The following is a 27197-nucleotide window of genomic DNA, read 5'->3' as shown; positions in this document are numbered from 1 at the left end:
CCACTGCTACTGCTCTCTCCATCTCGTTCAGTGAGCTGGGGAGGTGGGGGCAACTTTGAATGATGTGTTTTACAAACAGAAACTGACAAATCCTACTCATTCTGCCTTAAAACAAACGCCCCGAGACCACCTAACCTTACAAAAATATTACTTCCTACTCCCCTGCCAGCACCTCTAAAGCTCACATTATATCTCATTGTTTTATCTGTGAAAAGAAAGTCTAAAAACAACATGTTGTGCTTTATGGGTTATGTGCTGCAAATCACTAATTTGGGATGAAAAATCACACATTCTCTTCATGGCCTATAAATTTAACCTTGAAGGGCTTTTATTGTGATCAGAAACAGCAAATTCTACATGATCACTTGATCTAAATGATCCCACTGACAGTTGAACTGAGGAGCTCTACAGATGTACAGGCATGACTCACATTACTTTTATCACACCCTTATCAAGACTAAAGGGGAAACCTCTATCTGTGGTCTTTACATGAAGCGAAAGAACAAACGCAGGCCAAAGTTTAGGAAAGGTAGAAACAAATACTGTAGAAAACAGTTAGCAGTTTTCACATTATGCTTTTTATTCTGTCAGAAGAAGCAGCTTCCAGTAAGAGCCAGACTGGTTTTATGTCACTTCCTGTTGTCAGTAACAATGGCAGCATTCTTTATCTTGCTCGGTGTGCTGTGAAATCCAGCCATTAAGCTATATGGTTTCTGACAGGGGCTTTCTGTAGGTTAACTCAGTCAGCTTCATCCAATGGATAAGTCATAATAAGATACAGAACAATTGTACAACAGGAAACAGGGACGCTTCTTGAGAAGTTAAAAGTACGCTTGCACAGAATTTGAGGTCAGAAAATAAGTTCTTACAATGAGAAAAGCACTTGCAACACTTCCTCTCAGCAGTGTGTCCCACTGACACGGAGTCATTAATAACAGTAATTTCCTTCCTGAAAAAATATTGTTTGAAGACCTCTCAAACAAATCAAATAACAGACGCTCTGACGTACAGTGTCAAGTGCAAGAACTACACCTTCTTGCCCATTTTAGCAAAACTGGTATGCAGTTCAAGGAAAGGTTCTTTGGTATGTATGTATGTACTCGCCTATCTATCTATCTACCCAGTGTCTCATTACTCTAATGATCTCTTCCAATCACATTAAAAGCAAACATCTTACATAATCTCTACATTCAGTAGAAACATTCTGATTCTTTGATGACTTGATAAAGGCAAGTATGAACAGTATAATGCCTGTGGCCTGTTAAACTGAAGCCTAAGCATGTGCTAGCCTTCACTTGGTGGTAGCAGGGGGAAAAAACAAAGTCATGCTCTACTATGTCTGTGTATATAATTAAATGATTTACCAAAAAAGAAATGCAAATCGTGGATAAACTGTGTGTACATGTGTATGCAGTATACTACATACATAATTCTTGCACATAGTGCATGAGTAAGCATACAGTAGATATCACTCTACAGTGTGAGTACAAAACTAAAAATGTATGTGCAAGAGTAGGTTGGAACTGCAACTAAAATAAAATCAGATGATTTGCTCCTGACATCAGATTGAACAGCAGAAAAAGCAGAACTGTATGTTGGAACAGGAGTGAGCATGGTTGTTCTTTCCTCAGCTGGTCCCTGTTCCTGTAACTGAAGTCAGCCCAGTGCTAAATCAGTATCAAAAAATGATGTAGTAATCATATTTACTGTACATGCCATCAGCTAACCATATTTGCCTTAAAAAGCCCCTGCAGTGTCTCAACAATAAATCATACAGTGATTGGAGTGACCGATCATTCTACAGTATTTCCACAGTCAAATACAGTATACTGTATACAAATACTGTTCAGGTATGGTTTGTGTAGTATTTTGTCATTGAGCTCTGACGAAACTAATAACTAAATGTATAACCAAATGTCTCTTATGCAGTTTTAGAGTGAATTTCTATCTTGATATAATCTATTATACCTTCATCCATCTCTCTTTTTCTCTTAAGATGAAACTATACAGTTTCTAGTTCCTGGAAGTGGGGCAGACCACAGCCCCAGATAACCTCAGGCATCAGCGGCATTGACGCAGACAGGAGTCCCAAGCTTGCTGCATTAACACAGACAGTCCCAGTGCAAAGTGTGTGTGTGTGTGTGTGTGTGTGTGTGTGTGTGTGTGTGTGTGTGTGTGTGTGTGTGTGTGTGTGTCTGTGAAAAGAGAGAGAGAGAGAGAGTGTCAAAAACACAGTGTGAGAAAAGAGAAAAAAGAGAACGCAGAGAGCGATGGGACCATTGTGCAGTATCCTTTTTGGTATGGAGAGTGAGGGTGCAGCCAAACTGAATGATCAGCCTAACATATGCTGTGGTCTGCCGACCAGCTGAGCAGTGATGAGGTGTGTGTCAGTGTGTGAATAGTAAACAAAAGAGACACAGAGACGCACCACAGTCCAGTTAACAAGAAATGATGACTTCACATCACATTGTATATCTGCTGTGCTCGTTACAAAGAATGATGGGGTTGGAATGTGTCTGAGCAAAACTGGATGAGCAAGCAGTTTATTGTTTTGTGGAATAATTTTTTCTACCATTTCTACAGTCATCATAAGGGTAACATGATGTCACTCAGTCAGTCAGTCAGTTCACCACTTTGGTCCAGACTGAAATATCGTAATAATTGGATGGATTGCCGTGAAATTCGGCATTCAGATATCAATGGCACCCAAGGATATATCATAATGACTTTGGTGATCCTCTGAATTTCCCCCAGTGCCACCATTAGATCAGCCAATGTTTGTCCGATTCTTTGGTTTATGCCCAAATACCTCAAACCCAATGACATTTCCATCTTCCTTAACTGTACTTTGTTTAGTGCCAACTAGCAAATGTGAGCATGCTAACACGCTAAACTAATATGGTATACATGATAAATATTCCCGGCTAAACATTTGCATGTTAGCTCTGTAATTGAGAGCATATTGCCAAGTTGGAGTTAACACTTAGTTCAAAGTATGCACCCCTGTGCATGTGTATAGCCTCATAGACCAACTAGTATGGCTGTAAACTATTAGTCTCGTTTTCTATTCTTTACATAAACAAAACATTTAATGTTTACATCTGGTTCAGTGCATGTGCAAAAGTACTGGGTCTACATACTGTAGTAATTTTAAATGGTTCAAGTTCAATAATCAGAGTTTTGCCAAAATCTGCATATGTTGGTGTGTAAATGCACAGACAGCATGTAGTAGGAGCAGTAAGAAAATATGCACATTACACATCTAGTGTGGCTAAGCAAGTGACACATAAAACAGAAATGGAGAGAGAGAGTGAGAGAGAGAGAGAGAGATAAAGCTGATAGAAAGAAAGCGGTAAATGAGGAAGTTAAGAGCGGATGTTTGGGTTTTTTGAGCCCATTCATTTAAAAACACAGAGAAGAAAAGAGAGACAGAAACACCTGAGAAAAACCGCAATCGTGTTTAAAAACTGAGCAACCACTGGTTTTCCCGAAACTAAGGGGCTCAGAGGCGCTGAGAACAGAGGATGATCACCACCGTTGACGTAAGAGAAGGCGCATGCTCGCATCTCTTGACAATGTGCATACATACACACACTCATGTACATACAAACAGTGTGAAATGGACAGGGGGGCTGAGAATGTTTCTGCAGAATTCACACAAAGTTTTATATAACCACAAAACAACAAGTAGGTACTACGTAAGCTAGTCGAGTTCTGAAGTTCATTACAAAGGGCCTAGATTTGCTGCTGTTGCATTAAGTCAATGCTAATTAGACAATGTTCATGTCAGTTTTTCATTTTGTCTTTGTGTTATGGATAACATAATTGCAAGACGCTCCAGAGAGGAGTGTCAACAATATATACAGCAAGAGAAGATAAAAAATAAAATCAGGTTTTAGGGCGCCGATGTTAAAAAATATAGAGACTCATAACTTTGCATGTATAACAAAGAAAAAGTACTTTTTATGTCTATTCTGAGAGTCAACATCCGTTGCATTCTTCTTATTTCTTTGCCATTATCTGTTTATAGCAGACATGTCATAGTGATTATGAGCCTCTGAAGCAGATGTGGGACAATACACAGCTGTGACATATCACGGGACTTACGGCTCCGCTAAATGTTGGTCATCACGAGTTTATTTCAAATGAATGCAAATATTGCTGATACTTTTTGAAACCACAACATCAAAGTGGCATTTAATTCTTGGACATGCTATGTTTTCACTCACATGACTTTGTGTGTGAGTGTGCATGTGTGTGTGTTTGCGTGTGTGTGTGTGTTCTTGTATCAGTTTGACATTTCAGTTAGTGTGTGGGTGGGCGTTAAACCTTTACACAAAGTAAAGTAACCATGCGTTAAAGTTTAATATTTGCATTCATGTGGTCTATGAAAACTCCTCTAGTTTCTTGTGTACAGTATTCTCATTCCCAACCCCCCCGATCCTACACCCTGAGAGGCTAGTCAACTTAAAATTATAGGTTGCTCAACACACATACACTAACACATACCTGCTCATGCAATACTCATTTAATCCAGCAGCTCAGAGTCAATTGCTACAGTTTCCAGGCTAGTGTGTTAGAACAAAGTCTCCATTGCCACTTAGTAAATCATTCCTGATCTACGCTAAACCACTTTCCCTTATAGAAAGTAAAAAAAAAAATTGGTTGGATACGAGAGGGGCACTGACTGTACCTCTTCAATATGCAGAATCACTTGAGTCGTGGAGATTATAACAAATAAACAGAGATGATACAGACATGACACAAACCACATCCAGGTTGTGGAACGCCAAAAGTTTTGTTAATGAGGTCACTTGGTGAGACTTGTTTGGGTCCAGCCCAGCGAATCCCTTGTATTCACTTTTTTATTTATGTGACCAATTCAGTTTCACTTTTTTTCATTGGCTGGCGAGGAACTATGAGACAGACTAATATGTCATAGGACTTTTTCATGCACAACATTTTAACATTACATGACATATTATGCATGCTGGCTCACTGTCACACTGGGACATTTGAATTTGCTAATCCCACAAGTCAAAATGTCTACTGTGAAAAAGGCCTATTGGTTCATGCAAAGACAAATTTGAGAATGCAACTCAAGAGACAGAAATGCAAGATCCATGAATGGGCAAAAACACAAAGATTGTATGTGAAAGCCTTCTAAGTAGGTGGATAATTAAAAAACTGCTGGAAAACAGCTGGGTTGGATTATTGATATTTTGTATCATCTGTTTACATGTTGCTGGAGGTTAAGATATCAATTACTTATATCAATTACTTCTTGCCACCATAGAGGGCATCAAAGTACATAAAGGTATGTACAGTACTGTGCAAAAGTTTTAGGCAGGTGTGGAAATAATGCTCCAAAGTAACAAAGCTGCCAAAAATAGACATGTTAATCGATTATATTTATCAATTTACAAAATACAAAGGGAGTGAACATAAGAAAAATCTAAATCAAATCAATATGTGGTGTAACTACCCTTTGCCTTCAAAACAGCATTAATTCGTCTAGGCATATCATCAGGTGTATGATTAAACAATCATACCAAACAAGTGCTAAAGATCCCCAGTGCAGTGTGTAGGTTGTAACATAATTATTAGCTTAAACAGCTGCGTAGTAGGAATACAACTGGGTGAGGTTGCTGAAGACAGTTTACTGTCTTATGTCATACAGCATGGCAAGACTGAGCAACAAGACACATGGTAGTTAGACTGCCTCAGCAAGGTCTCTCCCAGGCAGATATTTCAAGGTAGATGAGGGTTTCTATATGTGCTGTCCAAGCTCTTTTGAAGAAGCACAAAGAAACAGGCAACGCTGAGGACCGTAGACATAGTGGACGGCCCAAGAAACTTACTGCAGCAGATGCATCATGTTTACCTCCCTTCGCAGTCTGAATATGTCCAGCAGTGCCATCAGCACAGAACTATCAGAAAACAGTGGTACCCTGATACACACAAACACTGTCTGGAGAAGTCTGGTCAGAAGTGGCCGTCATGGAAGACTTAAGGCTAAAAAGCCATACCTCCGACATGGAAACAAGGCCAAGTGACTCGACTATAGACAGAAACACAGAAACTGGGGTGAATAAAAATAGCAGCAGTTGCTTGGGTCTGATCAAAATACTACAGTCAAAATTTTAAATGTTTGGCTCTATCAGAGAAGTTTCTTTGCCGAAGGGCTGTAGAGCGGTACAAGATACATGGTACATGAATGTCTGCAGGCAACAGTGAAGCATGGTGGAGGTTCCTGGCAAGTTTGGGGTTGCATTTCTGCAAACAGAGTTGGGGATTTGGTCAGAATTAATGCTGAAAAGTACAGGCAGATATGTATTCATCATGCAATACCATCAGGGACGCATCTGATGTGCATGACAATGACTCCAAACATACATCAAAAGTCCTTAAGAGCTTCTTCAGCATAAAGAAGAACAAGGAGTTCTGGAAGTGATGGTGTGGCCCCCACAGAGCTCAACATCATCAAGTCTGGGATTACATGAAGAGAGAGAAGCAACAGACACTGCCTAAATTCACAGAAGAACTGTGGGTAGTTCTTTAAGATGTCTGTTTTGAAGGCCAAGAGTAGTGACACCAAATATCAATTTGCATTCTTACTTTACAGCATTTTCCACACCTATTTAAAACCTTTGCACAGTACAGTATTTCAGTTTTAAGCAAAAGAATATTAATTTTTTGAATCTTTTAGAATAAAAACAATGTAAAGAAACACAAAATGAATCCAATTTGTTCTTACTGTGAAGCATTTAGTTTTTTTGGACAGTTCAAATTAAGTGCAACTTTGGAAAGTTTGCAACAAATGAGTCACCACTTCCAAGAAAATAGGAATTTTTCCATATTAAACTGTTAATCTCGGGCCCATTATGTAAGTGGATCACTAGTTCAAACTCGTGGTCTGTACAGGTAAAGATGTGATGTCTACTCAATCCAAAAAAATGAAATAAAATACTCAATCTGCCGGGAATCTCATGAATATTTATGAATGTGGTAAGATTTCAGATCTGTGAATTGTGCCAAGTTTCAACTGGCAACACACCCGTCTGACTGAAATGTGATGACTATGAAAATGCCTGGATGAATCATAGTAATCTTTTAAGTTTAATGAATGCATCAGTGGCTTGGATATATGTGTAGTGGATGGATGGATATGAGTGATTAAATCATACACAAAGGAAGTGGCAGACTATCTTCCACTGTAAGCCATTTTAAATACATCAACATACGTGTCTCCATCTTCATCTTGACGTGTAGCCAGAGCGACACCAGACAGCAGGTGTCCAGGGTGGGCCAGAGGGTTTGGCTCTGGGGCAGCAGCCACACAGTACAGTCGGCAGGAACCTGAGCACGAATGACACAGAAAGAGAGGCAGAGACAGTACAAGAGAGAGAGAGAGAGAAAAAGACATAGAGATCCAGGAAGATTTCAATAGAAAGTAATGGAGAAACATACAATAAAGAGGCTGGCCTGGTAAAGTCATTTTTGGTAATAAGGAAGTGTGCAACTGTGCATGTGTGTGTGTGTGTGTGTGTGTGCGCGCGCGTGTGTGTGTGTGTGTGTGTGTGTGTAAGAGTAGTATTCAGTTATGAGTTGACCCACTAAGCAACTTTTGTTAGTGCAAGAGTCTGACTGAAGAGGATAGCTGCAGAATCAGAATGGCTGACTGGACATTTTCTCATTGATTCAGCAGCAGCTGTACCATCAACTGTGAAGCCACTGTCTTTCCTTCCACCTGTAATACATAGTGACTAAAAATATTGAAGAGGGGGTGGGGGGAGCTGTGTAGTGTGTTGCTACTGTTTTAAAAACCAAAATCGTCCATGTAACAGGCTATAGCCTATACCAATTTATTGTGCCATGCTCTGTCTTTGAACCCTAAATTGTGTGTCTAATAGTCTTACTGAGTGTACAGACAGATGCACTAATGCAACACCCAGCTTGATTGTTTTGGCCATAATTGTTCCCTTGGAACTACTTCAGATGAGAACTTTATAGAAGCAAAACTTTGGCGTGTAACTAAGTTTATATAGGCTATATTATCATTTTATTATTATCAATATTAATATTAATGTAAAATAAAGAAAGAACGCTTACCGTAATCAAATGGGTACATGAAGCTTATAGGATATCCATCTTGGCTCTGTCCTGCCTCTTCAACCTGCCTGGGAGTCACCTGTGCTGCAACGACCCTGCTTTCGTCTGTGGCTTGTCCCAATCTACCGGCAAAACTTTCCCGAATTGTGATGTCCGTATCTACCGCAGGGGAAAAGCGGTCTACACTTTCTGGTGGCGCCGGTGACTGCGTTTGGGTCTCCGGCTCGACAAGAATCGGGCGTTTCCTAAAAGGAAGCCTTAAGGAAGATTTGTCCGCTGGTCGTTTGCGAGCAGCGCCGGATTCTGAGCCCGGTGTGCCTCTGACCGAGGGGCAGCGTATTTCCAAACTATCCGTTCCTGTGCACGCAGGGGGTGCAGGTGAGCCGCCTGTTACCCGAGCGTCCCTGACACGACCTTTGCAGTCCGGGATCCTTGACCCGGCGCTCCCACGCTCTCGGTTAGTGGTGCGCAGATCCAGCGGCGCTGTGGCAACCGACTGGTGGTCACCGTTCATGGTCATGATCCTCGGCATCAACTGTGGGCGAGGCGCTCAGGATCTGAAGAAGTTTCAGGTGTGTGCGCGTGAAGACAACTTCTCGACGTTCAGTGACAGTTTAGTGGGATCGGTCCATCCAAAGTGGCCAATAGTGCGCTATTCCCATCCCCATGAAATCAAATGGGCAGCGATCAAATCATCACTCTGTTTCCTTTTGTGTCACTGGTGTATTTCAGGCCGAGCGACAAAATTCATTGACTCGGAATGCAAATTTGTTTTTGAAGAAGAGTTACTACAAGTTTAGTGCAGATAGTGTGTATCCTTGCGTACCTAGGCTAACAACTGCAGGTGAGCTACAGTGCTTCACACAGTGCATCTGCTTTTAATGAACGTACTCACTGTGACACAAGCGGTGCTTTCCCTTTAAATCGAAAGAAAGCGAGTGTAGCATTTAAGGGCAAATTATACTGAGTGAGAGAGGGAAAGAGAAAACACTGCCTTGAATTCACAATAATTTCTGCATTTCCGAACTCTTTGACATCTGTCTGTTTTGCATGCAAGTTCAAAACATCTAATGGGTCTACTGAATTTCTCAAGAAGTTCACGGATCGGTGCTTTTGACGCGGTTCTTGCAGGGCAAATCTATGTGCAAAATGTGCAAGCAGGTCAGAGAAAGGGGACTCCCTCTAGCTATTGGCTGCACTGTAGCTGGCTACCCCAAATGTATTTCAATGCACGCTCAACTGTTAACTTAGAACACGCTTACAAACCGAACATTTTCTTTACGAACATATTTTCATTGTAATTGTCCTTTCTTCCATTTTTTGCGTGCAATCTTGTTAATAATAAAGGCTTCAATATTAGATTTAGACTCAGGATGCTATTTCCGAACTTGAGTAGCCTAGCAGTTAACATACAACTGAATACCGCGTGAAGAGAATGGATAAAGGTTCAGAATCAGTTTAAAGTAGCAATAAAGAGCTGTGTCTTTTATTTCCTTTATTCTAAAAGCTTAACGGACTGTCCCACTGTATCGATCAGAATGCTGCAAGGAAAGACTGACTTCAACAACTTGCAATGTGCAAATTATATAGGGTAGGCTACTTTTAATTAATTACCATTTTGAGGTGACTTCCTTTTTGAACTTTCCTGTACCCTCTTAATGATGTCATGGAAGGGATTTGTTTGTTTGTTATTTTGATCACATGTTTCAGTGCCTCAGGTCAGCAGACATAATTTTTTATTTTCAGTCCATAAAGTTACACAATGTCCCACTTTTGTTGATCTCATTACAGTATAGACGACAATTTTGTTCCAGTTCTGGTTCATTACAGCTGATTGTTGTATGACAGCTTTCTGGCACTACTAGCACGCTGGACTCACAAAATCACATGTGATTTTTGTATTCTGCAAATATGTGAACTTATAACATTTTAAATACACAAGACATGACAGCTCCAGTAATCCTGATGCTTATTTCTAGATTGTTTATCCCTCTGGTGTTGTTTTGCAAGTTGCAGTCCATCACATGCACAGTTAGTCCCTTCATCTGTCACCAGAGCTGAGCTTGCACTGCCTAAAAGGAGTAAGGAGAATAAAGGAAGAATTGAGACAGAAGTTGCTCTATTCAGACTGACCTGTTTTTACCATGTCACAGATGCCCTGCGTGTCGCCAGGTGACCTGTTCACAAACATATGTATACCAACCATAACTGTGCATACACAAGCATGCACGCGCGCACACACACACACACACACACACACACACACACACACACACACACACACACACACACACACACACATCCGCTCCAAGTGCTTATGGTGGGAATTGTTCGGTCTTTGTAAATAATATTACAGAGTACGGTCTAGACCTGCTCTATATGAAAAGAGCAATAAGAAAATTTTTGTTGTGAATTGGCACTATATAAATAGAATTGAGTTGAACACACACAAATCACACCTCATCTCCGTGTCTTTCATCTTATCCTACTCCACCCTCAGACCATAGGCTCTGATTACCAGGGTCAATTTGGGACTTTCCTCTTTCCACTGAAGTGTGGCGCTGGCAACGGAAAGTCAAGCTTGGTGTCTAAAGTCCCTAAAAGACCCTGACACTACACAAACATGCTCTGCAGCTGTCAAAGCACTCAACCATTATGGGCTGCTCTAACATTAGGTATCATTGTTTATGAACACAGGCTTACCTCTTTTATGGCCAGTCTCATCCTGAATACACACAAGACATAGCTTATTGTTTAAAGAATGAGACATTGACTGAGGTTCTGTGATCTTTAAGAGCATGCACATAAATGTAAACAGAAAACATCACATAACCCTTAATTTTGGGGCTCAGTATTCTGAGACTGCATGGTAAATGCAGAGAGCAGTCCTCAGTGGCACAGACCATGAGGTGACATATCCAGATACAAGCCAATGAGACCAATAAAATGAGGCCCCCTTGTGCCAGGAGAGCAAAGGTGCCACCAAACACTCAAAAAACGGTCAAGGAAAACTCTAAGCATTTGAAATCTCCAAACAATTAACATATATTTGGTGAATACAGTACAAACTAACGCAATCTTTGGATGCTGAGTAAGTGGCTTTGACATGTGTCTTTTGCAGCAGGAAGTAGGGCTACTACATCATGCACAACTGCTATGTTAAATATGTTTAAAGCATATATATACTCTTCAGTTAAGGTAAACCAGAAAGGCTTCAGTTAAGGTAAATTAAGCTGGAAACTGACATTTAAATGGTTAAAATAATCAGCTTTCAGTGACAACACTAAACTGACTGTCCAGTGCAGTGTCTCCCTCTTGTGGATATTAAAGCAGAGGTTGTCAGTATTGTCATTGTAATAGTGCAAATTGTGTGCCAACAAGCAATACGTGTGAGAAATGTTTCCTCTCACTCAGAGTATTAAGAAATAAATAATTTATCCATTGTTGACAACTCCTGATGAATACATATATATACAAGTCCTGGACACAAAACATGTAGGCTAATATTATACTGAATATATTATTTTATATGAAATGTGCCATTATTAATTATGTTAATATGTCAGGTATTTATTTCCAATATATTTGTAGTAAATACATTTTTAGTGTCATCTCTTATTACCATTTTGTAATATTCTATTTGGCTGGAGTGAACGGTATGGGCTTCTAATAGTGTTGGCTTGGCTGTCAGTGGTAGAAAGTAAAGTTGTAAGTACATTTACTCAAGTACTGTAACAATGTTGAGGTACTTAAATATTCAAAAATCACATTATGATGTAGCCTATTATAGAGTAAGAAAAAACTTTGTTGATCCCAGGGAGGATTTACAAGCTTGAAGCTACCCAGCAGATACAAGCAAGTAGTTAAAATTAGGCTATTCTGCATAATGAGTTTTACTTTGGATAGTTGAGGTATATTTTGATGCCATTACGTTATTACTTTTACTTATTTGAATGGATGACTTGTACCATAGTAACATAGTATGTCTACACTGTGTTTTTGCTAACTTACTCCTATTTTTCCAAGAACTGAGTAACGTTTTGGGCGTATGTAACAAGTTAAGCTACTTCTGAGTAGAGACATATCCTTCTTTCTTCAAACTGAGATAGACACATCAAATAGTTCTTGCACACGTACTAAATAACTGATTAAACAAAATCACATTTTTGTTTTAAGTCACCTCCATGCTAGCAGCTGTCAGGGCTGCACCCACAAAGTTAACGTGAGCTTGCTAACATGCACACAATGACAATGCTAACGCACAGATGCTACACTGATAACTTAGTAACAGTTAGCTAAAATGTGTACCATGGTCACCATTTTATCATAGTTTAGTGCACTAGCCTGCTAGCTAACTAGTTAGCATGCTAGCTAACTAGTTAGCATAAACACAAAGGCTGATAGGGCTGATGGCAACATCGTTCGTTTTAGTTACTTTGATAAAAACAAACATATTGGACAAACTGAAATATTGGACCTGATGACGCTGCTAAAGATAAATAATCTTGTAGTACCCCAGGGTCCATGTCAGACACCTGCAGGGCCGTTCTGCTGAGGGGAGAGGAGACATCCAGCAGGTGAGGGAACCCATGGCTGACATCTAGTTACATCTATACACATGAGAAGGACCTGTTAGTGTGAAAATTGTTTTTGAAACAGATATTTGCTTTAAAGATATTCATAACAAACCTTACAGAAAGCCACATTAATTTCCCGTGTTTTTCCACATGTGGTAGTGCACAGGCGGTGACATGTAAGCAATGTGTTACCATGTAGAATATATGGGGAGCGCATCAGTTTCACATGTCATCACATAGGTTCCACACATCATGCAACGAAAATGTTCTAAAACCACATTTGCCATGTAAAAAGTACATTTCTAACATGTGCAAAGCACCTGTTTCACATATTTCACATTGTGATGTGACATGCTTTTTATAGGTGCAAAACCACATGTAGGCCTACATGTTGTCATGTGATTTTTCCAGCCAGCTTTATTTAGCTTTTTAACTTTAGGTGTGTCACTCAAAATGCAATAGGCCTACATACAAAAAAGGCTGTTATGAATCCTTTCATAACTATGTTCTTTGTATTCATAAAAATAACTCTTTTACAAATTCTGGTTGAAATTTCAACTAAATCCATTTAATTAAATATTGTTCTTTGTTGACAGTCAGGTGAAGATGATGATTTGTCTTATATGCCAGGAGCTGCTGGACTTATTTTGACCTTTGAGCATCCTGTCTTTTAGTAAGCAGCCATACCTGTCTGGATACTAAATGTTACTCAGGTCTTGCAGCTTTCATTCTTAGTAAATGTTGAATTCTGAGTGCACATCTCTCTGTCTCCCTCCCTCCCATTTCTCTCTCTCTTTCTTTGTCTCTCTCTCTCTCTCTCTGCTTGCCTGAGCAATAGAGCAAAGAAAACAAACCTGTTTGGCTGGCTGTAACCAACCAGGAAACTAATCAAAGGGTGAGAAAGCAAGTGAGAGGGTGACATCAAGAAAGAGAGAAAAAGAAGAAGCAGCAGCTTTTCAGCCAATGACAGAACATTTTTCCGCTGTGCTGTGAATACATCTCAGCTCTGTTGATCCGGAGAACGTGTGACTGCTGTGCTCCTGAAATGTGCTCCTGAAATGTGCGCATGAAGATTGGTAAGCATTGCACTGTGCTTAACAGGGGGCAAGAAAGGCTGAATGTTTAAAGAGTTCTCTGTGGGAGTGGGGTAGTAGAAGTTGAAACTGTTTCATAGCATGTCTCAAACCTTCCTTTCTTTATTTATTTAGTTCACGCTTTCTCATGGTTAGCCTCTTGTGTTGTATTGTATTGTTGTATTATTGCTGTTGTGGAAATCTTAAAAAATCAACCTTTTTATATAACTGATCTTGTATTTTTGTATTTTTCCGAAGATCTGACAGGAGGGAGACTACAAACGAACAGGAGTGGCTGTTTTGGGAGGAAATGCTTAGCCTAGTGCATTTTTAGAAATCCTGTAACTGAACGTGCTATCCTTTATTGGATAATGTAATGCTGTTGGATTCATATATGGATCAAGGGTGGATGCTGTTTGACGAGGCTAAGATGTGTGCTTTTCAGATGAAGCTGAGAACTCACAAAAATCATTTTAAGGACAATAAACACCAGCTTAAACACTCAAAAACTTGAGCCTGTATTAATAGCTGTTCCTATTTCTTCTCATAAACTTTCACACGTTCAAAAATTAATTCAGCTTTCACATCACAAACAGGAGCATAATAATTGATTGTAACGCCCCCACACATGCAGACAGACTGACATTTAAGGCCGTTTTTGATTTGCATCGCTTTCAAACACAGCCAAACAATGGCGGCAGCAGGTTCAGGAGCCTCCAGGAGCCCGAAATTGAGCTTCCAGACCCCTAGCAGTGGAGACTTGCGGCTAGTGAACAAGGCCATCAAAAGACTGGATAAGCTCCACGAGCTGTGCACTAACCCCCGGCTGGGCCTGAGGAACAGTCCGCCATACCTACCAGACCTGGTATCTGAGAGCACAAGGCTGCTCGTGCAGGTTTGGGAGCCCTACAGAGGCTCAAGGCCGGCAGGCGGTCAGGTACCCCATGGAGACCAGGCCAAGTACCTTAGAGTCCATGTCAGAAATCTGCTGGATAAGACGGACAGGGCCTTGCTGTTGTTTAAAGAGGGACGGGAGAAGATATTTGAGGAAACATCAAGCTACAGGTAAGAAGGGCACTGGCTGACCTCTACATCTATACACAAGAGCACGTCTTAGTGGATGCCATACTTACATGGTTACTTCAAAAAAGGTTCATATAAATCCTCATGCTTGATTCATTCATTCAGGATTATGTCCTCTGTCCTATTTTAAAATAGCTGAGTGACCAGTCATTTCATCATGTTCAGTCACATACTGTCACATGTTTCTCAGTTTGGAGTACAAATCAAAAAGCTATTCATATATTAGTTGCTTGAGAGAAAATTTATCAGCAACAAGTTTGATAATTAACCATTCAGTCATTTGTGTAACCGGAAATGCCGAAATGTGCTAGTTCTCACTTCTTAAATGTGAGATGTAGTTGTTTGGTTGTGTTTTGTATCATTGTAAATTGAATATTTTTGCGTTTTGCACTGTTGGCCGGAAAATAACAAGACACCTGAAGACATCACGTGAGGCTCTCAGAACTTGTGTTGGGCATTTTTTATTATTTTTGATTACTGATGAATCTAATAGATAATCTACAGATTAATCAACAATGAAAATAATTGTTTGTTGCAACCAACATAGTTTCTCAATTTCCTGTAATGCTATCTTGTTTTATTTGCCCAGGTTTTAAATAATGTCCGTCTGTGATTTCTGCCGCATCCTCACTGTACTACATGGACAGTTTGAATGGAACTGCTAATGGGAAAACTTTTTTCTAGCAATATATGTTGCGTTCGAATTTCTACAATTCTGTGAGCACCACAAATTCAATTCCGTTCAAACTTATTTAAACAAACTGAATGTCAGAGATCTCACAACCTGAACAAATAAAACCAAAACTATCTGCATGACCAGGTACCACCCGAGGTAACCGGCCATTTAAGGATGGGTTCATATTGTGTTCGCCATTTTCTTTACAATTCAACTAGATCATGTTCTCAGACTGAAAATATGATTTTTTTCCAGGCAAACTCATCTCAGTAACCCGCCCTTCTGTAAGACAAATAAACTAGGTGGCCTCAGAAAGAGGCCACATATCCCTTAAATCTTTATTAAGTACCATGGGACCGGGGCTTGGTCTCTTACAAGAATCCAAAAATAGTAGTCTTAGTATTTGCATGGCTAGAAGAAAGATTCTTAACTTAATACTTGACAGTTACGATAGAGACTTTGACGCCTCCTTGAACACTAAATTAAATTAACTGAAATAACTGTTTTATACCATCTATAGCTGGTATAAACTGCAGTAAAATAAAACTTCCCCGGGTCCCACAAGCCAAATATAGACTTTATTATGTACCAGGGGGAAAACTGAGTTTGCTGTTTTGCTAAAGTGGATATTTTAGAACAGCTAAAAAGAGTGACTTTTTTGGGGGGAGTTTGGGCTGCGTCCCCTACTCCTGTTGAGACTACTAATGATGGGCATGGAAAAAGGGCCAAACCTGCATCTTTGTCATGCTAATGTGGGGGAACTAGGCAAAAACAATTACAACCTCAGTATGTGAGCATTGAACAGACATCCATCTATTTTGTCCCCCAGGCCAGGGTATACACAGATATCCTCTGCTTTTATTTTACTGCATCTTTTAACCTGCATGCAGCCTAAATGCAGGACTGGATGAGCATTGTGTCTAATGCAAATGTATTGCGACAATATACAACATACAGGAGGGATCTGGAGCACATTGTCATGAGTAAAGTTGTTTACTATCTATCTATCTATCTATCTATCTATCTTCTATCTATCTATCTATCTTCTAATTATCTTCTATCTATCTATCTAATTGATATCTATCTATCACAATTCGAAATATATCGATAAAGTAGATATCAATTCAATAGATGGATCCATCTATTGAATTGATATCTACTTTATCTATCGAATCGGGAGAATTTAGTTATATCATATTATCATTCTCCACAATATGTTTTGAAATTGAATCTAAAAACAAACAGTTATTTTGGTTTTTAAATTGCACGCATGTAGGGCTTTTTGATTTATTGCACTCAGTACACTGCATTAAAAAAATTAATAGGTGACATCACTTACATTTGCCGTATTTTTTAATATATCAATAATAGAAGATATATTCTTACGCAGTAATATTGTGGTATTACTGTAATTTCAGCTACATCACCCAGCCCTACTCAATCTTTTGAGGCAACGCTGAGCTCCAATCTGGCCGATGCATATAGATCCCTCTCCACTACACTGTACAATCTACTCATTGTATTAAATTCGTTACAGACTCCAGCTTATATCAGACATTTTTATTTCAGCGGAATCTGAAAATCACATAAGCCATATTTGAAGATGTATTGCGTCATCTTCAAGAATCTTTTGCACACAAGTTAACAGATGGCCTTGTCACCGCAGCTGAATCTGCATGGGCAATCATGTGGAAAATTCATATTGTGTTATGTGTAATGCGGCTAAGATGTCAAATTGAGTAAATATCCTCTTTTGTGTATTTAGAATGTTGCTTCTGTAATTTCTCTTTTTTGCAGCTTGTTGTCACAGACTATTTCTAATAACATTGATGTCTATTTCTAATAACATTGATGTTGGATGGTTAAAACAATAATCTCCCTTTTGTAAGTGACATTTATGGCTGGCTATCATGTGAATCTAAAAACAGAACTGAGATCTGATAGGCAACAGAAACAGACAGAGGAAAGTTTAACAGCTGGAAGATTGACACTAATGTCTTTGACCTCTTCTGACACAAATGCAAATGTTCAGATTCTGATAATTATATGGTACATAGTCAATACCGGTAAATTAATAACATTAAATATATAAATTTTGCGTATTTATACCAAGATTTCACCTAAACAAAATATTAAACTGGTTATGCCCTAGAGTACTCTTAGCGACTCATTGTGTTCAGGGTTAGGGTTAGAGACTGAATGTAAATTTCAATTAAAGATTGTAGCACAGACTTATCCTAGATGTCAGTGTATTTTAGGATGCAGAATTGATCTGTATTTAGAGAATATGAGTATAATGTTTAAAGGCAGGGGCACTCAGAGATAGCTTCAGGTTCTGGGTGTTGATATTTAAAAGTAAAAAATAATTATCACATTCTGCTTAGTGTCATTCACCACTCCCTACCCCCTATGTAGGGAGGTGAATGTAGAGCACTATATAGTGAGCTCACTGACATTATTAAAACACTTTCGGACACTACTCCAAACGTTATTTCGGCACCGCTAGTTACGTCATTGCCGTTGGACAATCAGTTTTTTCTATCAACGCAATGCATGATGGTATATGCGGCTTGGTTAGTGACCATCTGCTGTACACTACTTTTCAAAATGCATTCTGGGATAAATTGAGTGGACTATATAAGGTATAATAATCATCACTATACATTTGGACAGCACTACAAAATGGCGAGCTCACTATTTAGTCCACCATATAGTGAGTAGTGGGTGATTTCAGACACAGCCTGACTCTTGATGTGTGAAAGTGATACATACGTATCTATATGTTAAGATATATGTCAAGGACCAGCCAGAGCGAGACATGTGGCTTAAACATTTCTACGCACATTAATCTCTCCTCCTCAACACCATAGAGGTGTTCTTTTTTCACAATGAGGTGGAAAGTCTATGACCATCACCCACAGAGTCTGCTGGACAGATGTGCAGAAGATTTCCATCGATGCATCGAAAATGTCTTGCAAAAGAGGAAAATTCAAATTCAATAGATATGACTGACTAGTAATGGTATACTCTATATTCAGTATCAGTATATTTTAGGCCAAAAATATTTGCATATCAATATATTCTGTTTTTTTTTATAGAAGTAGTAGATGTGCTGGAATATTTTCTACTTTTGTGGGAAGACAAATTAGACATATTTAGTTTTTCCATAATGCAAAAGCGTTATTGTTGTCAGCGAGTGTCTTCTGCTGGTGTTATAGTAGATTAAACTGGTGAATGTAGTGCAGTCCACCAAGCTGCATGTTGGCAAAGAGACATGTGTATAGACAATTTAAAAAAGTAAACTCTCAAGTTGAGAAATATATAATTGTCAAAAAACCTACAAATGCAATTTACAAATGACCCCAGAAGAGCCTAGAAAGAGAGTAAAGACTGGTAACGACTGGCCTAAGGTGACACACTGGCCAATGGAACGTTTTGTGGTATTTACAGATGCATGCAACAGAGAGCATCCTGTTTGCTAGCTGGACTACCTGTTGTGTGTGTGTTTGCATGTGTTTATGTGTATGTTTGTGTATCTATGGAAAGTATCAGCATTGCTTCAGCAATGCTTGTTTCAACTGAACAAAGCAGTGGCATATCAAATGTAGAACACTTAAAGTGATGGTTATAGATTTGATTATTTCATTTGATTTCCACACAGCCTATTCATAGCCAACCCCCAGTGTAAACCACATTTGTCACTGCTGAACATGCTTACCTAGTTTGACACCCATGATTTCACACACCTACACTGCAAGTTGGAGTCTTTCCTCTTAGCTTGCAAAAGCCCTAATGATAAACGTGAGATGAAAAGATTAATGGGTTTTTTGCAGGAACAAATGTCCCTGGCCTTTGAAAACTTTGAGCTTTAAGAAAATTATAAGGCAGAGTGTGAGATGAGGGTTATTCATTTAAGGCAAATGAGTTATTGGCTCACCAGATGGGTTTATATGCATTAGATCACAAATAGTTGTCACAAGCAAACTTTCACTCCTTCCTTTGTGCATGTTTGTATATTTTGTAGTTGTTTCTACACTACGGTGCCAAAACATTGAAATATTAGAGCAATGTATACCCGTTTCTATTTCTGCAACCAGAACTGAAAGTCTGCTGTGTTTTTCATTCTCAGGAGGAACCTGACCAAACTGTCCTTGCTGTTCAGCCACATGCTCTGGGAGCTGAAGGCCATGTTTTCAGGGGAATTTTTTCAGGGTGACACCTACAGGCTGACTAAGACAGAGGCTGAGGAGTTTTGGAGGAATTCATTTGGCAACAAGTGAGTGTGGAAAAAGTGTCATCATTTTGTGATTTCATTTTTGTTGGGGAGTTTTTTGTGTGTCCGCATTCGCTACATGTTAATAATGTGTCTTGACAGGTGTATAGTGCAGTGGAATAGTTTTAAACAGCAGCTGCAGAGCGTACATCCATTTGAGGAAGGGATGGAGTCCATGGCTCTGAAGTCAACTATAGATCTCACCTGTAATGACCACATCTCCGTGTTCGAGTTTGACATCTTCACTAGACTGTTTCAGGTAAGGTGAAATTTTCAAATCAAAGGTAATAAGTGATCACTTAAAGGAATAGTTTGACATGTGCTGTGAAAATTCAACTATAACCAGGCTAAAGTTTTGCCTCTGTTTCTAGCTAAGCTAAGCTAACTGACTGTAGCTTTAGCATGAAAGTGGTATCTTTATCATCCATAGTAACCCCTATCAAGACAGCGAAAATGTGCACTTCCCAAAATCTCATTTAGTGATGAAACATGATGAAGATGAGTGCACATCCTGATTCTCTTTCCTCTCATTTTAGCCCTGGAGGTCACTCATAAGGAACTGGAACCAGCTAGCAGTGACTCATCCAGGCTACATGGCCTTCCTCACCTATGACCAGGTTATAGCTCGCCTGGAACACTACCTGCATAGACCTGGGAGGTGAGGATGAACACAGCAACAAACTCTGACTGAACTAAGAAAAGCAAAGCTGATTTATGTCACACATATCTCAAAACTCTAACAATCACTAAATAGGTTGTTATGTACTTGAGCTACATCAAATCTGGCAATTGATCTCAGTTGTAAGAAATTGGGTCCTTAAAGCAACAGCACTCCAATAATTTTAAGTGCCTGGCTATTCATGATGAAAAGGGGAAAATGGCTTCATTTATTACTTTTTAATCTAATTTGAAGTACCTTGTATTTCTTTGCCGCTTGGGTTTTTGGCATATTAGCACTTTATTCCAGCTTTCCATCTCATGTTCAAGAGATGATGTTGTTGTGTTAGTACAGCTTAATGACATTATGTAGATGAGAAATTAGCATGGCCCAAAGTGTCATACAGTGAGTTTACTTGTACTGTAGCATCAATTTTGCACCTGTAAATGAGAGGAATTAATTGCACTGATACAAATATAGAACCAAATATAGACCAAATCAAATGTATTTGCAAGAGATTCGATGACAACTCAAAACAAAATAATATTCAAGTGACTTATCTGTAAACTTTAATGTATAAACTTTCTCAAAGTTTATTTCAGTGTTGATTTTCTGTCTTGTACAACAAATGTGATTTGCAAGGATCTCTTTCCCTCCCAGCTATATCTTTCGCCTGAGCTGCACAAGAATGGGCCAGTGGGCTATTGGCCATGTGACAAAAGAAGGTAGCATCGTCCAGACCATCCCCCAGAATACACCTCTCTACCAGGCACTCATTCAGGGCTTCAAGGAAGGCTGGTTAGGACAAAAACACACAGGCATCTGGTTTATTTTTTCTATTTTTGTTCCTTTTCTCTTATTTGTGTGTTTCTGTGCCTGCAGTTACCTCTACCCAGATGGCCGCGATGTAAACCTCGACCTGACAAGTTTGTGTGAACCGGCCGAGAGGGGCAAAGTCAAAGTAACAGAAGTATGTGGATGCACTTTATATATTTTTATCAATTCACTGCCAGTAGCATCCTGAAGCTTTACCAAGACAAACATAGATCATATCCTGAGATGTTCTCTTATCATTTTCTCTTGTTTCTCTGTGGACCCACCAAAACCGCCACTGTAACAGGAGCAGTATGAGCTTTATTGTGAGATTGGCAGCACCTTCCAGCTGTGTAAGATCTGTGCAGAGAGGGATAAGGACACTCGTATCCAGCCCTGTGGGCATCTCCTGTGCAAACCCTGCCTCAGAGGCTGGCAGGTATGAACCCCTATGCACATTGTAGCCTACTGGACAGTATATCCACCTTTATTTCAAAACACATGCTAATCTCCAGCCTACTGACATGGTGATGACTTTTACCGTAACAGTTGGTCTGTGTTCAATGGAGTGAAACAGTTTGGGCTGACTAATCTAGACAACCTGAAAATCAGCGCTGCCCTGATTTGGTTGTTGGTTATAGCCCCACCATACTGTAACAATGCTTGGTATTTGAATGTGGTTTTTGGGTTGATGCCAAAAATATGCTCTGTGTTCCCTCCGGGCCACAAAAATACTCCACACTTAAACCCTCTTGAACCGATTCTTTGCATGAGAAAATCATTTGATATCTTACTGGAGAGACAAGGGCAAAGCTTGGCTCAATGGTTCAAAAAGAAAAAGGCTGTGAAATTCACAATATCAATGACAGATGCTGTCAGTATGTAAACTGACAACTGTATAAATGTAGATGCCTGATCACATCTACATAAATGTCAGAGGAAGATACACAGAATGTCATACAGTGGTCTTTCAATAAAATCATTATATTTGACCACTTTATATGGCACACAAGTCACAAAAGTCATTAAATAATAATGCTGTCGTCATGTGGACAGCATGCCCTGTGTGCAACGGGACAGCCCCAACTTCCTACTTCCTCTTTTATTCACAGTTGTGACATTAAAGACGAAGTAAAGCTGCTGCTGGCAAACTACAGCTTCATATTCTACTACTATTTCTTTCAGCCAACAGTAGCCTCCCATCTGTTCACGAGGGGTCTTTACAAAGGTGCATAGCTAAGTCCTGGCATTTGGCTGAGGACTTCCTGTGTGAGTTCAGACTAACATCCTCCTCAAACTGTTTTGTTCACATTCACTTTGAGCAAAAGTTTGAGTGAGAGAGTGAGAAGGAAAGACAGACAGACAGGAAAAGAAAATTAGATATGCTTTGTGGACGTCAGACCGCAATGGAAAAGTTGTAAGTTAGTCTAGATTGCGGTCAAGCAAACTCCCTCATCAGCAGTAAGTTTACAATACAGCATAATGACCTTTGTAAATGTAAAGAAAAACATTTGCAGCTGAAAACAGATAACAGGATGCGTCAGCTTAAATAAAGGTTTAATTTTCATGATTTTCAAAGCAGTTTGTGCAAGTAAAAGAGTTTGAAATAGGCCTAATAATAGTTGTCCAAATTATATACTGTATATCAGTCAGACAAGCTACAAATTTAGACAAGGGGAGCAATCTGAAAAATCGTGTCAACAACAACGACTGCAAAGAGGATGACCGGAATCTACAAAAATGCATGATATGAGTATCAGAAAACCTTGAGAAACTCAAAGCGTGTATACTAGAGCAATGAAAGAAAATGTAACATCTTCATCATCTTCATCTGGTTTACATTTGTGAAAACCCGCAATTTACAATCTGTTCATAGTGGTATTTTCCACCTCCTTCATCTTTCAAAAAGCCTAAAAAGCTAGTGGCTTTTTTCTTTGAAGATGTTCCACTACATGCAGTTCAAAAGAAATGAAGCTGTTCTCATGACAATGGCTGATAATGGGCCTTTACATTCATAAAGTGTTTCCATTGCTCTGCCCGTGACCTGTCATCGATAATTATCTAGCAGAAGTCAGCTGGCCACACCTGCCCATACTGTCGTTGCGACATCAGAGGAACAGAGTCCATCTTCGTCGAGCCCTACCTGCCAGGCAGCGGTCAGTGGGAGGAGGACGTTGAGGATGACACAGAGGAGGAGGACCATGAGGACATTGAACTGATAATAAAGGAAATGGCTGCCTTGAGGAAGGTGTGTGAATACATTTCTCTAAATATGCCCATTTGTTTTGTATATTTTTAGCCGTGCTAGCCAATAGAAATATCGGTCTATCATTCGATCCTCCACTTTGATCCAGACTGAAGTAGCTCAACAGCTGTTGGTTGGATAATTATGACATTTAGTACACACAATCATTTCCCCGCCAAGTGAATTGCTATAACTTTGGTGATCCCTCATCTTTTCCACTAATGCCATCAGCTGGACAAAATTTTAAGTTATCTTTGGTTTGGACAGAGCAATAGCTATAACTATGTTAATTTGCTAAACTACGATGGTGAACATGGTTAACATTATACCTACTTAGAATCAGAATGTTAGCATTGTCAATGTGAGCATGTTAACATGCTGACTTTAGAATTTGGCAAACTTTGAATATTCAAACAGAATGACCCCTTAAGTCGTATTTCCTACTTGAAAAGTCGGGAGAACCTCAACCCCCACCTCAAAATGTTACTCCAAGCTCCAACAGTAGTGAAAGCTTTAGTAATCAACTGTTTATCGCACTTCTGTCTTATTTGTGTCTCATTAAAAGAGTCGTACACACAGTACTGTCCAGTTTATATCTGTGGACATGTTGCTTCGGTGTTTGTATGCGCAAAATAATGTTTAATGCGTTGTCATCAACTGGTACACTAACAATGGCTAGAGGCGTCAGTCTTGGTTTTCTGACTTAAATCTGTTGTTGTACTGGAATGGGGTCAACTCGGTGTGACGTCATTCTCAGCTCTGAAATTCTGAGGTAAATGGAACCCAGCATTAAAGCACCACGAAGTGCAACTAATTCAGTCATCAAATGCTTGTAGTTCAGTGATTTAGCTGGAAATTTATCTTAAATTCTGGGCTCCTCATTTGCATCGTGCATCCTCATGCTCATAGTAACTTTTTTGTTGTTTGCCAATGAAGAAGACAAAATCCCCACTGACTGCCTACAGTCTCTCTCAACAGTTCTCAAGTTTGGATTACCAGGTTCCCAGCTCCCACATCAGCGCTCCACCTCTGCCCCCTAAAAACAGCACAGCCCCACCATGTCCATCTATCTCCAGCCAATCACAGACATCAGAAACAAGGACACCACCTAAACACTCTCACTTGGTAAGTTGCCACCAACACTCAAGCAATTTGCATATTGTTGGTGTGACCCTCCACAGACACTTAAGTTATTTCATGGTCAGTATTGCAGAGACTCTCCAGTTATAGTGTGAACATCTGTAGTAGGTGACGCCTGCACAATCATTGTGGCCTTTTTTCTTCTTCAGCAGGCTCACAGTGGTAATGAAGCACATAGAAGACACAAACAACACACAAACAGGTGGGACACTGTTTAAAGGTAAAGGGGAAAATGCAGTTGTTGTCTACATGTATACTAGAAACCTTCAGAAGTCTAAATTTGAGCATGCTGCTAATGCTCTACAGAGTGACTTCTTTTTACTGAGATAAGGAACTTGATATTGCAGCTTTATTTATACTCTACTGATAAAATAAGTTCAAAAGGAAACTAAGAAAATACTGAAACCCGTAACAAGTGTTCAACATAATTCTGGGAACACACAAAATGACTTTAAATATCTGGATCAACAATGCAAAGATTCAGCATTTCATATGAAATAACTGCACTGGTTGTGCAGTTTGTTTTGTGGTGGTTATGTCTTTTTGGTTTAATTTTGTAATGTATATGTTTCTATGCACCTCTGTTTATTGATGTATTTGTCTGTACAATAAAAACCTAACCCTTCTAATAATCAGACATTTAACTGTTAAGGTCAGGATTCATATTATTGTTAACAGCTACTGCAAATAGACACAAATATGATGATTATTACAATTATTAATTATTCTCTGTGCTAGCTGATTATAAGGGGTAATCCCTAATTTGTTCTCTATTTGTTGTTTATTGTGCTAGTGACATATATACATGGGACAAGGTCCATACATTAACAGTTATTTTAGAAGAACACATAACATGGGGAATATAAAATATGGTGTGCCCTTTCAATTTAGGTGTCAGGGAGAGGAGTCATATAGCAGTGAGGAGGAGAACTCTGGTGGGCTGCCTCCGTCATACCAACTCTCCCACAGGTGAACGACAGCTGTCTCCATTTAGACTTACTACAATAAACAAGTCTTTTTCACCAGACCCTGGATGCATGCAGTGTTAATGATAATCAGAAAAAAGGCTATGATGTCACAGCCGTATAGTGGAACGCTGACTCACATGTTCTTACTCAGTAGCTAATTCACCTATATTTCCAATTTATGTTTTAAACAGTGCTGAATTCCTCACAGAAGCAATGTTTTCTTCTTCCTCTCAGAAGGATGGCAACAGTAAGTAGTTGCATGTTGTAAGCTTGTATTCTGAACTGTACACATACATTGATGAAACTAAATAAAAGTGAGATTGTTCTACACCATGCAGAGGATCATATCCTAAAACATGTTAAGAAGCCTGGGGTTCCCAAATCATAGCAGACGTGTCATTACAGAAAAGTGGATGGTAATGTTAACGATGGCTCACTTCCAGCAGTTATTGCAGTGCGATGCAGCAATTAATACTGTTATTAGTGACCCCTTTGTTGACAGGTCAAAGTGTTTGCTGTGTAAAAAGTATATTCATCATTGGATTCACTCCAGTTCTTACCCCTCTGATCATGCCCACCCTGCACTGGCTCACTCTACTTTGAGAGCTACTTATGTAGCTTAGGATTCAGCCTTTAGTCTTAATTCTGCTCAACTCCTGTAAAGTTACCACTCAAAACTTCATTGGTAACTCACAATCTAATACTAGTCTCATGCATTTATCAAAACATCATTTTTTTTTTTAATTAAAAGTATCTTACAGAGTTCTCTCAGAGGTCAGGGAACATGATTAAGTATCTTATATTTCCTTAGACCTTTACACTTTTCTTGTGAATTGTGTATTTTAGTATGACCTCTTCTTGTGTTTGTGTGTAGGAGCAGCATGGCTCGGACCTTCCAGCCCAGTCAGACAGAGACGAAGATATAAAGAGAGGGAGGAGAGGAGAAAAGAAAAATATGGCCTGGCAGAGATGACAAGAACAATGTCGTCCTGACAGGGGGAAAAAAATGTCATCTAAAGACTCTTTAAATGAAGTGAGAAATACCTGTGTGACTAAAATATCTTCATTCCAGAAATCAGCCCTCGATGTAAAAATAGTTTTTGTTGTCATGGCTAACTGTAAATGACCGTGTGTCAGCTGCACTGCTGAGGTTGAGGTGAGTGGGCGGGACTGACAGGAAAATTGCTCACTGACGCCTCCTACTGTTCAATAATTATGCTGCCATTTTCTCCACAGCAGCTTCAGTACTGATTCCCAAGTCTAGTAGTCTAGTGCAATAGTCTTGCACACCATCATTATCATTTAAGCCTTTTTTGAGCCTCCAAGAAATAATAGAAATGAATGAAAGGCTTGATATTTGAAAATATAATTATGGACAAATGAAGAGGGGCAATCACATCTTTGGGGTGAATTTATGAAACAATAGAGATAAGCAACCTTTTCATTTAACACACACAAGCTTGTTCTTATAAAGAAGTTATCTAACTCCATCAGACAGTCTTATATGGTATTAAAATCAAACAAATAAACCTGTAACTAACATATACATAGCTTCCAAGTAGTTTCATTTGGTGTTTTT

The 27197-nt window shown here is 39.4% G+C and overlaps 2 protein-coding genes and 1 long non-coding RNA gene across 8 annotated transcripts; 1 reads left to right on the top strand and 2 right to left on the bottom strand.

Moving 5' to 3' along the window:
- Positions 1–7189: 7189 nt before the first annotated feature.
- On the bottom strand, positions 7190–9053 carry LOC119919150. Its single transcript, XM_038739621.1, has 2 exons — positions 8113–9053; positions 7190–7359 (listed from the first exon to the last, which is right to left on the bottom strand). The coding sequence occupies exons 1-2, from the start codon at positions 8642–8644 to the stop codon at positions 7205–7207; spliced, it is 687 nt and encodes a 228-aa protein (XP_038595549.1). The 5' UTR covers positions 8645–9053; the 3' UTR covers positions 7190–7204.
- A 942-nt stretch (positions 9054–9995) lies between these two features.
- LOC119919151 lies at positions 9996–13256 on the bottom strand. Of its 3 annotated transcripts, none has more exons than XR_005447633.1 (3): positions 12807–13256; positions 12590–12722; positions 9996–10184 (listed from the first exon to the last, which is right to left on the bottom strand). It is a non-coding gene; the product is annotated as an uncharacterized LOC119919151 (long non-coding RNA). The 3 variants fall into 3 exon arrangements; XR_005447632.1 differs by having other exon boundaries at positions 12627–12722; positions 12802–13247; XR_005447631.1 differs by having other exon boundaries at positions 12627–12722; positions 12807–13242.
- On the top strand, positions 12613–27164 carry LOC119919148 (E3 ubiquitin-protein ligase CBL-like). Of its 4 annotated transcripts, XM_038739616.1 has the most exons (16): positions 12622–12689; positions 13286–13362; positions 13528–13765; positions 14021–14827; positions 19651–19797; positions 19897–20053; positions 20331–20452; positions 21113–21250; positions 21335–21422; positions 21573–21704; positions 23331–23513; positions 24489–24635; positions 24800–24852; positions 25542–25619; positions 25810–25865; positions 26493–27164. In XM_038739616.1, the coding sequence occupies exons 4-16, from the start codon at positions 14454–14456 to the stop codon at positions 26609–26611; spliced, it is 1794 nt and encodes a 597-aa protein (XP_038595544.1). In that variant the 5' UTR covers positions 12622–12689; positions 13286–13362; positions 13528–13765; positions 14021–14453; the 3' UTR covers positions 26612–27164. The 4 variants fall into 4 exon arrangements, with proteins under 4 accessions (XP_038595545.1, XP_038595547.1, XP_038595543.1 ...); XM_038739617.1 differs by lacking the exon at positions 13286–13362 and having other exon boundaries at positions 12613–12689; positions 23334–23513; XM_038739619.1 differs by lacking the exon at positions 13286–13362 and having other exon boundaries at positions 12613–12689; positions 24803–24852.
- The last annotated feature ends 33 nt before the right edge of the window (positions 27165–27197 follow it).

This window comes from Micropterus salmoides, unplaced genomic scaffold (assembly GCF_014851395.1).
Source record: "Micropterus salmoides isolate LMB-PRFRI ecotype aquatic unplaced genomic scaffold, ASM1485139v1 Ms_hic_scaffold_258, whole genome shotgun sequence".
NCBI classification, from domain to species: domain Eukaryota; kingdom Metazoa; phylum Chordata; class Actinopteri; order Centrarchiformes; family Centrarchidae; genus Micropterus; species Micropterus salmoides.
Note: the sequence above shows the minus strand (reverse complement) of the source record. Positions and strands in the feature narration are given on the sequence as shown.